Genomic DNA, 15,680 nt, shown 5'->3' with positions numbered 1-15,680 from the left:
GCAGGAATTTGCCCTGGACCTCTGCTCTTTGTGATCTTTATAAATGACTTGGATGAGGAAGTGGAAGGGTGGGCTAGTGAATTTGCTGATGACAAGAAAGTTGGTGGAGTTGTGGATAGTGTGGAGGGCTGTTGTAGGTTGCAACAGGATACTGACAGGATGCAGAGATGGGCAAACAAGCGGCAGATAGAATTCAACCTGGAAAAGTGTGAAGTGATTCCTTTTGGAAGGTCAAATTTGAATGCAGAATACAGGGTTAATGGCAGGATTCTCAGCAGTTTGGAGGAACAGAGCCATCTTGGGGTCACGTCAATAAAGCACTTGAAGTTGCCACCTTAATTGATCGGGTTATTAAGAAGGCGTATAGTGTCTTGTCTTTCATTGGCAGGGAGAATCAGTTTAAGAGCCAGGAGGTTATGCTGCAGCTCTATAAATCTTTGGTTAGACCACACTTAGAATATCGTGTTCCGTTCTGGTCGCCTCATTATAGGAAGGATGTGGAAGCTTTAGACAGGATGCAGAGGATATTTACCAGGATGCTGAGTGGACTGGACGGCAGGTCATATGAGGAAAGGCTGAAGGAGCTAGGGCTTTTCTAATTGGAGCAAAGAGGGATGAGAGGTGACTTGATAGAGTTGTACCAGATGATAAAAGACACAGGTAAAGTGGACAGCGAGAGGCTTTTTCCCTGGGTGGAAATGGTTATTGTGAGGGGGCATAATTTTAAGTCGATTGGAGAAGGTGCAGGGGAGATGTCAGAGGTAGGTTCTTTACACAGAGGGTGGTGGGTGCATGGAATGCACTGTCAGCGGTAGTAGCAGAGTCAGGTACATTAGGGACATTTAAGCAACTCTTGGATAGGCACATGGATGATAGTAAAATGAAGGGTAGGCAGATTAGTTTGATCTTAGAGTAGTATAACATGTTGGACAACATGATGGGCCGAAGGGCATGTATTGTGCTGCTCTATGTTCTAGTATCAAAAGTGTAAATGTCTTTTATAATTTCCAAAATGGTCAATTTGTTTCTTTTTATTACTAATATGAACAAAAAGGGGGACTTTTGCTTGATTATTCAACAAAATCAAACACATTCTTTATACAAATGGCAAAACTGGTTATCAACTAAGCTATTATGTAGAATTAAACTATGTCCTCGTTAATCCTAAAACACATGCATGCAGGCATTCATCACAGACTGGATAACAAACACACAGCTCTGCAAAGATATTATGCATGAATATAATTAGAAAATACACTTGTGGATCTACAGTCCAAACTGAAAAGGCAGAATGAGTTGATTTCCTTTTCTTTCCTGTAAGAGATCATGTTGCTGACACCTAAGGAGCAATAGAAGACCGTCTGTTTGGACAGTGAGTGAGGGAACATGAGAGATGGTGCAAGAGAAAGTGAGAGACATTTTCACTCCTGTCAGCTTTTCTCCAACAGCTAACAACTCCCAAGGCTGTGATAAAGCAGAAACCAAGTTGCGAGGCGATGATAGCATAGATCTGAGGAATTCTTTGAAGTTTGTCTGTAAAGACATTAAGGTCATAAAAGCAACATTTCTTTTTAAAAGCTCTCATTGTCTCCTTTTCCATAATTATTTGCTTTTCCAGTCAACAGCAAGTAGCCTATTTTTCTCCATGACTCTTAACTTTCTTCCAAGGAATCACACGATAAATTCCTCTTCCAACCAGTGATGTCCAAATTGTTCCATTTTCCAATTCTAATGATCATAAATATCTGTTTCTAACACTGTGTACACACAGTTAACTTTGATATCATCAGACAAATGTAAAAATTGCATGCATTAATAATTGCAAACATATCCATTTGGAAGATTATTCCTGCCTGGATATGAAATGATGGTTTGGCGTTGTAGGGTGCTTTATCTTCATTCATTTGCAAGATCAAGTAGTAGCAGAAGGCAGGAAATATGAATGTAAAGAGGTGAAACTTCACTCGTCAGTTTTTCAAACATGGGTAAAACTAGAAACAATCCATCAGAACTCATGAGAAGACTCTGTGCCCTTTGAAGTCAGGTACAGTACTATGAAAGGCTACCTGACAATTTTAAATCCCATTTGGTCTTATTTCACATGATTGCTGCCAAGCTGGCATGTGAGAGCTATATAGCTCAATAGTACCTCAAAAACTAGACGGGCTTCAAACATTTTTTGAGGGAACTACACTTTTACAAACTTCATTAACTACAACTAAGAAGCTAAACAGACTCAGACATTTACAGCAGAAGGAGGGCCATTCTATTCATTTTGACTGCGGTCAAGAGAGATGTCAATACACTAATCCCATGGTCCAGCTCTTAATCTTTAGTGCTGAAGGATATGGCTAAGTGAATATGTAAATGCTACTTAAAGATTATGAAAAGTTTCTGATTCAACCACCCTTTCAAGCAGTGACTTCGAGACTGTCAAAGCCCTCTGTTTGAAAATACATTCTCGTCTTGGCTTTCCATCTTATACATTAAATATATGCCCTCTGGTTATTGGCTGCTCTACTAATGGAAGAAATGCCTACCAGTCTATTTATGCCACTCATAATCCCGTACACCTCTATAGGGTGCCCTTTCAACATTCTTGGCTCCAAGGAAAATAACCCCAGCTATCCAATCTTTTTTCATAACTCAGACCCTCTAGCTCAGGCAGCATCCTGGTACATCTAATTGGCACCCTCTCGGGTGCAATCACATTTTTCATATGATGTGGAGACCAGAACAGTACTCTATACGCCAGCTATGGCCTAACCAGTGTTTTCTACAGTTCCATCATAACCTTTCTGCACTTGTTATCTATGTCTGGCTAATATACTCTTGCAGTTTAGGGCTATCCTCCTTACTATTTACTGCCCTATCATTTCCCATGTCATCGGCTAACTTCTAGATCACGCCCCACATTTAAATCCAAATTATTAACGTACACTTCAAATATCAAGGGGTCCAGCATCAAGGCTTGTAAAACACCTTTGGAAACTGACTTCCAGTCACACAGACTTCTCTCTATCATCATCCTTTACTTCCTGCCTTTTGGCCAATTTTGAATTCAATGTGGCATTTTGCAAATCTAGTTTACTTCGAGAATATGTTGGAAAATTTGTATGGTCAACAACTTTATTTATAATCCTGCACTGAACAGAAATTTTAAAAATCCATTATAGCAGAGAGGAACTGAATTTGAAATATCAGCTATTAAAAGATTGGAGTGCAGCCTTTTTTTTGGTTGTATTCATTTCAACCACAACAATAGTTTACAAATCACACAAAAGCTAACAATTGTAAATTTTACCTGAGGCAATCCCCACTGCCACTGACCTGCGAGACAATGAGCTGGTGCCTGCAAGTAAAAACAATAGGTAATGATATACATGTTTTTTCTTGCAATAACAGAGTAACAAAATGTAAAACTTTCTTTAAGAAAATAAAGGAGTTCTGCAGCAGCCTCCTCAGATATCTTTTTCAGTTCAATAATGGACATTGGAAATGATTTGTCGCCCATTCCTTAATGCACTTGAACTGAATGACTTGATAGGCCTTTCCAGCGTCAGTGTCAATCACATAGCTATGGGTCTGGAATACTTCTGTTAAGGACATTAGTAGATCAGACGGAATTTTACGAGTGGTTACTGTTAAGACCAGTTTTCAAACCCAATTTATTAAGTGAATCCAAATTTCAACATGTGCCATGGTGGGATTCAAGCTGATGTCCCCAGAACATTAGTCTGCGACACTGGATTACAATGGCTGAAATTTGTCAAATGGCTGGGCTTTATCTAAAACCGTTTAACTTTACTATTACATAGTAAAAGGAACACAATCTAACGACAACTTGAATTTTGTGGGTTTATTATCACCAGCAAGGCATAATTCTATGAATGCTCTCTCCCTCTGTCATGACAGACCTGATGATGTAGTTTTCTAGTGTTCCTCTTCAAGTGACCAATAACATCATGCATGTGGCCACTTACAGAAAAACAAGCATTTCTAAAAAGTTCTATTTTCTCTTCTGTCAGTAGAAAAACTGAGCTCTTCTTGAGAACGAATTGCTTCAAGAATTCAAACTATTCTTCTTTATGTCTCCCAGTCTTCTCCTTGTGTTTTTACTTGGGTATTTGCCTGCCTCCTTCGCTGTAGTTTTTCTCTGACTCTTTTTCCTTTGATCATATGGCTACTTTCTTATTTACCTTCATGTTGGTACTGATTCCAGGTCAAGTATCACCTAGTCACAGGAACCAATATTTCTTATTACTCATGAAAATTTCAATTGATTCCTTCACAATTGATACAAATTTGATTTCGTTCCAAATGACCAAGCTTGAAAACATATACATACTTCACAGATCTTTTTCAAGAAATTACATGTTTACTTTACTCCACCTTACAAGGACAGCATTGTACATTACTGTACTGCATCCAGGACTAAGGTTATCAAAAAGAGACTTCTACCGACATGCTTATCTAAGCATACTGGCAACTTGAAAAATGAATGATCATGCGAGAATATATGTGCTTTGACGCCAACGTTGCTAATTATGAATGCCACATTCTAGCCAGCTATACTGACACTGCACAGGTGAACACAATATTAAACAAATTGCAGCATTTCTTCCAACACTGCTATTTAAATGTATGATAAACTACTTACAGGTTAGTTGCTGAATTATTTATTCTGCCTGCTGATGCGACTGTGCATGTTTCTGGAGCTTTCATTCGCTTATAGAAGGTTTTGAACACTCCATAAAATGTGTCTGACAAAATATCACCATCTGAAATGAAGAATTTGTTTCTTCCATTTTCGTCTGAGTATTTTTTAAATTTCAGATTTCCAGTGTTAGTATTGCTTTTTGTTTACTAACATTAATACCCACACCTGTCAAGATGATTGTAACTGTTAATATTTGTCCACTAGCCTCCTTCCAAACGGCTGCTTTGGGTACAAGTGTTTGCAGTTTAAATCGTTCAAATAACAAGTCACTGAAGCTTTTAAAGAACAGCAGAGAACTTCTATCTTACTCCTAATGCCAGAGACAGTTCATAGTTTTATATGGGCTTTCCAGTCTTCCAAAGTGCTACTGATTGTATCTATATTGCCTTTTATGCAATTCCTTTAAATTCTTCCCCTTTTATAAATGAAGAAGGTTCCACTTCCTTACTGTGCAGCTGTGTCCACCCATAGCAGCACATTAAGCTACCTGATACTCATTATCCTGGAAGCAATCACAATTACATCAATCTGTGGCATTCTTTTATGTCATCTTTATTTAAACATCATGTCAAGCACAAGTCCGGCCCCTGGGTGACCCTGGTCACTCAATCACAACTCATAACTCCAATCTAGAACAAAAACACATTAGTGGAACAGACTTAAGGATCAAGTGGAAAGAAGCAGACGATGATTAAATGCAACATTTATAGAAACAAAAACTACAACAACAATGATCCCTTTAGGTTCCACCTCATCAAATTATTCATGTGCACTATCTCCAATCAAAGGACTTTTCCAAGTGCTGACAGTCCCATGCTCCGTAACTTTCTGTGAATGCTCAGTGACTCATTGCCTTCTTTCCGATAACATGAAAATGCATATTCTAACACATTTCAGAAATTAGTTACACAATGCATAGAAGACTAAAGTGATCACCTGTAAAGTGCCCAACTTCCATGTGCTATAGGCTACTTTAGAGCACCTCTGAGTTTCTTCCTCAGCAGCTTTAGAATAAGTGGAGAAACAGCAGCGATCTCCAATTAAGGAAACTGCAGATAGCCTTGCCAAATGACTTTGTTGTAGCCTAGGCCAAGATGAATACTCTAAAGTCATGCTTTCTGGTCTAAAACTACTCAGTTTTGGTTGAGGTAATGGGAACTGCAGATGCTGGAGAATCCAAGATAATAAAATGTGAGGCTGGATGAACACAGCAGGCCAAGCAGCATCTCAGGAGCACAAAAGCTGACGTTTCGGGCCTAGACCCTTCATCAGAGAGGGGGATGGGGTGAGGGTTCTGGAATAAATAGGGATAGAGGGGGAGGCGGACCAAAGATGGAGAGAAGAGAAGATAGGTGGAGAGAGTATAGGTGGGGAGGCAGGGAGGGGATAGGTCAGTCCAGGGAAGACGGACAGGTCAAGGAGGTGGGATGAGGTTAGTAGGCAGGAGATGGGGGTGCGGCTTGGGGTGGGAAGAAGGGATGGGTGAGAGGAAGAACAGGTTAAGGAGGCAGAGACAGGTTGGACTGGTTTTGGGATGCAGTGGGTGGAGAGGAAGAGCTGGGCTGGTTGTGTGGTGCAGTGGGGGGAGGGGACGAACTGGGCTGGTTTAGGGATGCAGTTGGGGAAGGGGAGATTTTGAAGCTGGTGAAGTCCACATTGATACCATTAGGCTGCAGGGTTCCCAAGCGGAATATGAATTGCTGTTCCTGCAACCTTCGGGTGGCATCATTGTAGCACTGCAAGAGGCCCATGATGGACATGTCATCTAAAGAATGGGAGGGGGAGCGGAAATGGTTTGTGACTGGGAGGTGCAGTTGTTTGTTGCAAACCGAGCAGAGGTGTTTTGGTTGAGCTGGTCAGAGAAGTTTCACGATTATTGAGCATACAGTAGAAATGTTACCACTTGGAGAAGATGCAGAATTATTTATCATTGTGCCAATGACTCTGTCTAGTATAGCAACCCAACAATCCGATATCTTTAGAAGAATTTTCAGGGAGTCTATTTCAAAGGCAGTTGCCAAAGACACATTCTTTAGATGCTTCATCATGGTGGGTTTCAGAGGTAAGCAATGCACGTAACCATTTGTTGAATGTTGGCAAGGATAACCTCCAAGCTCTATCCAAAGCACTTGGCCAAATTAATGCTGGGCTCCTTATTCTCCTCAAAATGCACTACAAAGCCTGTACACAAAATATTTGTTTTGTTTACAACTATCACTTGTTGTCTGTGGTCTAACCTAAGTTTTAATCTTACTCCACTGCAACAGAGATGATGTGTGAACTCAACTCCCAGTGAGCTGGCAGGAATGTTGTATTTTCTCTCCACCCTGGCTCATGCATGTTTTGCTTAGCACCTTAACATTTGCAGATAATCCCTCTCAGCTGGCCTTTAAAATACATGCAGTGACTGTCTTTGAACTGGTGTTTGCAGAGTAAGATTTAAGTGATAACAGTTCATTTTCAGCATTTTCTTCCTGATTGAATAAGAGCCAATATTTGGATGTCTAAAATCAGAAACGAACAAGAGTTGGGTTCTGGTGAGGGGAGAAGATCACCCACAGCTCAAAAGTCCAAAGGCACTGTGAGAGGAATGGACATGCAGATACAAACAGCATCAATCCCTTGAGTCCCACCAATGGTGATTGCCTCTTTTCATGAGCCAGCATGATCTCCTACATGGGGTTAAAACTGTAGGTGTTCTCATCCTCCTCCAGATCTATCCTACTGCCTTCAGTTATGCAGTGCCTTCTCCTGCAGTAAAGAGTATAAAATTATGTATTAGTGATTGTTCTGTAATATGTATCATGTGGTTATCAAACCCGAATAGCAGCCAGTGTGACAGAGTTGTAGGAATGACTTCTCTGATGTTTTGAAATTGTGCAAAATGTGAGGGTAAATATGATAAGTTCAGGGGTCCAGACATTGTGCTAAACAATGATAGATGGGTGGTTGGGATAAAGGTGAATTAAGTAATGGTTGAGGTTTGTGGAGCATTTGGTAATGTCATTTGAAGAGCAAATTTAAGACTGTGCAAATTTGTCTGACCTTCACGGCTCATTAGGTCATTAAACTTCTTCCTGACCTGCATCCAAGTCTATGGAACTACACTCCTGGCACTGATCTTTGCCTTTGTTCTTTTCCTACTTGCCATCTTAGCATGTATCATCCATCTCAGTGGATGAAGTTCAATCTTCCTTCCATATAAGTTACCAGTGCAATGTAAGAAAACTTGGTGCATATTCCTTTGCATAGCCAGCCACTACTCCAAATACCAAAATACTGATTCGCTTTATAAAGAACTTCCATTAACTGTTAAAGCAGTAGCGCATCTCCATTTTAAAAATGCAGATTAGGTGAGTAGCACTCATCACTTGCAATATTAAGACATCTGAAGTGTGCAGCCAATGAATAGCATGGGAAGGTTAGCTGCATGCAGAAGGTGAGAGTGGCTGAGGACAAAAAATTTCCAATTTTTTTCTGACAGACTGTCTAATTATAGCAGCCTTTAGGCTTCAAGGGTAGAAACATTAGTATCCCTTTTGCTTACTTCTTATTACCATCATGCCTGTGGACTAATGAATTTTGTATTAAATCACCAAAGTAGCCTTAGCATTTCAGCATTCAATGCACATAATGGATATTAATCCAGGATGAAATTCACATGAAGAAGAACATGGCCTTGCTGGAATATGTACAATAAAGTGAAACAAAGGACAGTGGCAGTGCTTCACATATGCGTTTTCAATGTGACCCAATTTTAACTCACCACCATCTTCTCAAGGGCAGTTAGGGATGAATAAAAGGGGTGTCTTCATTTCTAATGCTCACATCCTCTGAACACATATCTTTCTAAAAACAAATCTTGAAAATTGTAATGCCAGTGAAATGAAACAGTCATAAAAAAAACTAACATTTGGTATATTAAAGCTTACACTCGGTAGAACATACAGGCAGCCCCCAGTTTGCGAGTGCTCCATTCCCCAGCCCATGCAGATGTCATTTTGTATGCAATACAGGACAACATAAAGTAAATTCATAAATACAGGAAACGTTTGTATGTTGAATACTTAAAATTGCACCCCAGTATGTATTTGCATTGTAAGTATGAGTGATGATAAATCGATGTTTGTAGATTGAGGACCCAATTTAATACATATTATTTAAACATGATATTTAATGGTAATACAAAAGTACCTGTTTTGATGAGCTTGAAGACTTTTTAAAATTTTATCTACTCATGTAGATTTTAGCCCAGTCTATCATACAAGAAGCCTCACACCATTTTATTTTATTTCTTCTCTCTTTCAAAATAGACTATTGTATGGTCTCCCCATAACATTCTTTTTGTGAAGTCCAATTTTTGATTGATTCATAATAAACTATCCACTGTATAGGGTTAAAACAAAAGTGATAGTTTATTCAAGCACTCAATGTGAGAACCACTTGCAACACACACATAGACAACAAAGATGAAGAACAAAAAAGGAAAAGTTACAAATAAAAATTATTTTAAAAAAGATACTGGCACTGATTCACATGAATTAGAATCTAAGCAAGTCCCAATGCCCAGTGAATTTTTACAATTGTCCGGTCTGGCAGAATTCTTTTTCTCAGCAGCTTGAAAGCAGATGGATTGCATTTGAAGATGCACTAACATAACTCTTTGTAGGCAGGGAAATTAGTTCATTCCTTGTGAAATATAGGATTCTTTCCAGAAATGAGACTTCAAACGATGTCAGGAATAGAGGCAGGTTTTGCTGTTGACTGCACCAAGTTTTTTAAAAAATGCTACATAATTAAAGTTGTTCAAAAACCAGCAGCTTCGGTCATGTGACTTAAGAATCCCAACTTATTAATGAGAAAACTCTGAAAGATCTGGTCAAAAATCATTGTGCTTTAGCAGAAACAAATGTGGAGGCCATTAATGCCATCTCATGCATAATGGTGCTTCATTATTTTCTTTTGTTCTGAACTGACTTAGCAAAGACATCTTGACATCAGCTCCTTTTTGGTGATTTGACTGGAATGTTTATATAGTAAGAGGATGGTATATGGTTTTGACCCTGGTCACAACTGAACAAAACTGTCCAGAATTTTTGGTTAACTAGCACAATACAATTAGCAGCAGCCAGGATATCAAGCCAGAAAAACATTCATTTAAAAAAGATAAAATAATCAAATGTAGTCAAGAGAAACAAAATTTATGATCTTTCTTCACAAGCTTCTAGGTCTGGTTTTGCACTTAGATCCTCTTCACCCACTCCACATAGACTGCTGTCCCAACCTACCTCTCACTCATTCATTTAGTAGCCCCTCTTCCCAAACTCCCATCCTTGCTCAACCCCTCCCTTCCCACCCACTCTGAGTCAAGCAACCTTTTCCTCCCTCTCAGACCAAAAGAGAGAAAAAATAAAAACAGAACTGCAGATGCTAGAAATCTAAAACAATCGCAGATGATGTTGGAAATACACAGCAAGTCTGGTAACATCTGTAAAAAGGAAAGAGCTAATGTCCTGAGTCCAGTGACTCTTCAACAAACTAATAAAATATTGCTTCTGTCAATTGATGGAAAAGCCTGTGTTAAGGATACATCATACATCATAAGCAAAAATGCAGAATAACCAACCAAAATGTTCTCTTCAAACCTTTTCCTTTGCCACTTTACTTCAAAGTCTGTAAACCATTGTACTTTTCTTTTTGCACCATGCAGAAGAAACTTGGATGTACCTCAACATGTACAATTAAAATCCAAAGGAAAGTGTGTGCTGTTAGTACCCTTGCTGATTTTCTGTTATTCTTACTTTACTCGTGTATAAATTTTGGTTTGGAGCTGTCACCTGTGAGCTGAAGATGGCCTTTGGGCTGTGGGAAGCACCTTGTATTAACAAGGTGTTGTTTGTTTGCGGCCAAGCTTGGAAGTTAATTGCAGGCTGGTTTTTGATTAATGAGTTCCATTGTCTCCAAAACCAGGGAAAGAAGCATGCCTAACCAAATAGATATCTGGTGTTAACAAGGTCAGTACCTTGGAAATGTCGTCAATAAGTCAAGGGGAGAACATGATGGTCAAACAGAGGGAGGGGTTGTAGAGTTTGAACTGTTTTTGTTTAGATTGTGTTTCTCAGAGAAGGAGTTTGGCTGTTGATGCTGAAGTATGAAGATTTGAAAGCTTCTTGCCGAACCTCCTATTTGTCAGCCACTGAAAGTTCAGAGAGTACAAACTAAGTTTACAAGTCTTTCTGAAACTTCCTTGGAGTGAAATGTAAAGGTAGCCCTGATTGACGTTTTCAGAAAAATCAACCAAGCAACAATTATAGATGGCTTTGGAACAACACAGCTTGAATGTTTCAATATCCTGGCCAGTTTTGTTATTTCCTTTCAGTTATCCCTTAACTATGTTTGTTTGCCTGTCTGCCTTCTCCGTTAATGGGGCTGTAAACAAAACGTCACCAGGTTTAAATTACTGACATAATTTACTCAATTGTTTAATTTAGTTCTGCTAAATCCATTGCACTACTCACAAATACTTAAGTCTTTTACTTATGGTACAAACCTGCTGTCTGGAATTGTTTATTCACAGTCTTGGTTTTGTTATTCAACATGTCTGGTTTGGAACCAGTGAGGTCAATTTTGAAGGTCTTTGAATGTTTTCATTTTACTGTGTTGCAAATACAGAGGCAGGAAGGCTGATGTGATTCAGCTGTCTGTTTCCATGTCCTAACAGTGTTACCTTTAAATTATCTCTTCAATTATAATCATTACCTATATCAAAATGGATTAATACTTTAAAGCTACACCAAGGAGCCCACATATTCTTCTTTCTGTCTCCAAAGCATACTCAAGGGGATTCTATGAAGTTTACTGGTGGGTAAGCATATTTTGATCTGACTCCAAGCCATAAAGATCCCAACTGATCTTATCACGAGGTAGGCAGTGCCATAAAAGTGGGGTAAGAACTCACCATTGGTTGCCATTCAGTATCTTGAAGACAGAAATCTCATCCATTAGCAAATTAGAACACTTACAAACAAACTCATACTTTTTATGAAATAAAAAAAATTCAACATATCTAGGAAGTACATTTTTTGCACATTCACCAGTATTCTGTCACCTTAATATTCAAAAGTGTGTTTTATGAATTTAGGACCAACAGGATTTCCAATTCATTGAAAAGAGAAGTCTCTAAGATTGCCATATATCTAATGGGCATTCGTGGATCAAGAAGCCCCTTTGCCAGGAACATACTTTTATAAAATCTGATACCTCCCCGGAACATTATAACTTCATCTTCTGCTTCACAAGAAGTAGACTATCATCTGAATAACCCATGTTCTTACCTGATAATGGTATGCTGGTTGCTGATAAATTGGCTGAGCTTGATGAGCTACCATTACCGGTGAGCTTGAAATAGAGCGAGACTGATGGAAAACAGTAATAGTAAATAGTACTTTAAAAGATGACACACAAAGAATACAAAATACAGGCTTGATACCATCAGACTCCCAACAGAGGGTGTCTTTCACTTCCCAGCAGGGAATGAATTGAGGATTGAGGATTAAAAACAGATGATCTGACTCATTCCATTCATCCCATAACTTGTCAAAAAGTTTCTCATGGTCAGTTTCACAATTCCACTATTTCTCATATTGTATGTAATATTCCACTTTTCTAGAAGTTATATAATTCTCTTCCAAACAAATTTACAGTTTAATTGTAAACACTGTGTCATATTCCCTAACCTCCCATTTAAATGACTTCTTGATTATTTAAACTTTATGTTCTTTTGTAATTGTCTCACTGACTGGTGTTGTCAAATTACCAATATTCTAGGTTGATATTTTGTGATACTGTTCAGAAGAACATGAAACATACAGAGACAAGTGGACATCTGAACCGTCACTGCTGGTTTGCCATTCTGGACTGATCTTCTGCCTCAGCTACACCTTTGCACACTTATCTCCATGTTGCTTGATTTCTTCATTATTCATAAACCTTTCCAACTATAAACTGAATTTACTCAAAGACTAAAAATCTACATAGAGAATTCCAATAATTCACAAAACACTGAGCAAGATTTTTCATTTAATCCTACATAACTCAATTCTTAATCCAATACTTGACCCCAAGTCAAGTGAAAATATTCTCTCAGCATGTAACCTTTCAAGCTCTTAAGAATGTTATACTTTAACTAGATCACTTAATCTTTCTCACAAAATAATCTGACAATCCAGGAATGTTTGCAGCTCTTCCTCAAAGCCAAATACATCCCTCCCTAGCCAAATTGACAGGTGACACAGTGGCTCAGTGGTTAGGGTTGCTGCCAGAGGTAGGAACCTGGGTTCAATTTTACCCTTGGGCAACTGCCTGTGTGGAGCTTGCACATTCTCTCTTGGGTGCTCTGGCTTCCTCCCAAAGTCCAAAGATGCTCATGTTAGGTGGATTGGACATGCTAAATTGCCCATAGTGCCCAGGGATGTGCAGGGTAGTAGGATTACCCATGGGAAATGCAGGACTAGAAGGATAAGGGTAGGGGTGGATCTGGGTAAGGTGCTCTTCAAACGGATTCCACACTGTAGGGATTTATAAGACCTTGTCTAAAAGGCCCTACACAATTACAATAAAATTGGCTCATATTTAATCCCTTGGTAATGTAGGTTTATATCGTATTTGCTTTGCTATTTACTACAGTTCCATGTTAACACCATGTGGATCGTGCAGAGGACTCCTATTTCCCTCTTTCCATTTTAAAAAAAATTCTATTTTTTCTACAAAAGTGCATTCTTTCTTCCAAAACAAATAATTTTACATTTCTACATATTACATTCCACCTAAAATATTCTTATCCACTGACGACTTGTCTAAATCCTTTAGAAGCCCCTTTGCGCATTCTCGTTCATTTTCCTAGTAGCTTTGTTTTGTCACTACACCGGATATTGCACTTGACGATCATTCATATAGATTCTAAGTAGTTGTGACCCATTAGTTGATTCTTGTAGTTTGTGAAAATTTATAGCCGATCAATCTACAACTGATCCATTTATTCCTACTTTCTGTTTGCTACATGATAACTAAACCTCAATCAATTCTAATCTACCTCTTGTGCGTCCTTGATCAAAATTTCTGACAACCCAATACACTACATTCATCATTTCCTTACAATCTACATTACTAGTTAATCACTAAAGTGTATAAGATATCAAATAGGATTTCTGCATCACCTGTGTCCAAAAGTCTGTTCATTTAGGTTTCCTATTATCATATTCTTAAGAATGGAATCTAGTACTTTCCCTACTACTTATGTCATGTTGGCTGGTTTAGAATTGCTTGTTTGTTCTTTCCCTTTTTTCTAGAATAGCAGGGTTAGGTGCACTACCTCCCTATCACTGGGATTCATTCTTGGGTATTCAGAAAAATGAAAATGAATGAATTCACTGGATCAGTGTAGACAAGCAAGTTCCATTAATTTGTCCAGTGCTATCTCTTTACCAGTACTAATGCCATTTAAGTTCTTCATTTTGATTAGTTCCTTGGTTCTCCAATACTTCCAGAGTGTTTTTATGTATTTCAACATCAAGACAGGTAAGGGCTCCTGGGTTGGGAACAGAATTTGGAATTGAGCCTCACTTCAAATTTCCAACTTGCTTTCACCTTCAGCTGGTTCATCTGATTCCTCCCTTTCCTTGCTCACCATCTCCATTTCTACTTCTGAGGATAGATGGAGACCAACATCATTACAACCCCTTCAACACCCACAGTTACCTGGATTATACATGCTTCACACCGTGCTTCCTGTGAATACACAATCTTATTGTCACAGTTTTTCCATCTCAGTCGTATCTATTCTAATGCTGCCATTTCCCACAGGGTGCCTCAGAAATGTCCACCCTTTTCCTAAACCAAGGATTCCCCACTACAGTGATTGACAGGAACGTCAGCAGTGTCTGACCTGCACTTCGGTCCCCACCCCACCTACACTCCGGTCCTGCCATGATATGGGTTGCTTTCAGCACAGCCAACCCATTCTCTTCTACTTTTGGCTCTCATGGCCAGTTATTCAGCTTCTCTTCCATCCTGGCCCACTATCAGTTATCCCCTCGAGTGCCCACCCATTACATATCTTTCGCTCTCTTTTGGGCTCTGTCTCCAACTATCCGTTTACCTACTCTCCACCCCCCCGAGTCTTCAGTATAAATATCACTTTCTCTAAGCTGCTATGAATTCTGAGGAGGCACTGGACTTGAAATATTAACCCTGCTTTCTGACCAAAGACGCTGCCAACCTTACTGAGTTTTGCCAGCAATGTGTTTTTGTTTCAGATTCCCAGCATCCAGAATTCTTTGTTTTTATTGACCTCTAATTCATGTTTATCCGAAATGAAAGAAGTGCCAATGAACAGAGATTCTTTCAAACATTATCAGGGAGGAGAAGAGCATTCAGATTAAATACTCTGTCTGATCATTCTTGCCATTAATAGGTAACATTAGCGGTAAACCTGGACCCACCCAGAGTTCTGTATTACTGCAGTGAACAAATCATAGTAAAAAATATGCATAACTGTATAGTTCCAAAAATAATTGTAGCTAATTACCAGATTAAAAAAACAAAATATTCAAATTCATATTTACTCACAGGCCAAGGCTGTGGAACAGAAGTGATTTCTGGACTATGGAAGTAAGCCACTCCATTATGGTATGTATAAGGATATCCTGTTGAAGTGGTCAAATACATTGTCCCAGCTGCTGGCATTAAACTTGTTCCTATTTAGCAGACAGAAAAGTGTCTCAGACTAAAAACGAACATTAAGTTACTGCAAGAAATATATATCAGTCCTGTGACAAAACAGTATCCAGAAAATGAAGTTTCTAAAAGACATAATTCAAACAAATTTTGAAAGAACAAAGTGTGAAGCTGGATGAACACAGCAGGCCATGCAGCACCTCAGGAGCACAAAAGCTGACGTTTC

General features: G+C 38.9%; 1 protein-coding gene across 1 annotated transcript in view; it reads right to left on the bottom strand.

Moving 5' to 3' along the window:
• The window catches only part of LOC125453976 (protein boule-like), a 117,287-nt gene that overhangs the window by 40,954 nt on the left and 60,653 nt on the right, over positions 1–15,680 (bottom strand). Inside the window, exons 6-8 of the mRNA XM_048534176.2 lie at positions 15,347–15,474; positions 12,055–12,135; positions 3,305–3,352 (exon numbers count right to left, since the gene is read on the bottom strand). Of these exons, the coding sequence (XP_048390133.2) occupies positions 3,305–3,352; positions 12,055–12,135; positions 15,347–15,474 (257 nt within the window). The remainder of the gene's footprint in view (positions 1–3,304; positions 3,353–12,054; positions 12,136–15,346; positions 15,475–15,680) is intronic.

Source organism: Stegostoma tigrinum, chromosome 7 (genome assembly GCF_030684315.1).
Source record: "Stegostoma tigrinum isolate sSteTig4 chromosome 7, sSteTig4.hap1, whole genome shotgun sequence".
In the NCBI taxonomy this organism is placed as follows: domain Eukaryota; kingdom Metazoa; phylum Chordata; class Chondrichthyes; order Orectolobiformes; family Stegostomatidae; genus Stegostoma; species Stegostoma tigrinum.
Note: the sequence above shows the minus strand (reverse complement) of the source record. Positions and strands in the feature narration are given on the sequence as shown.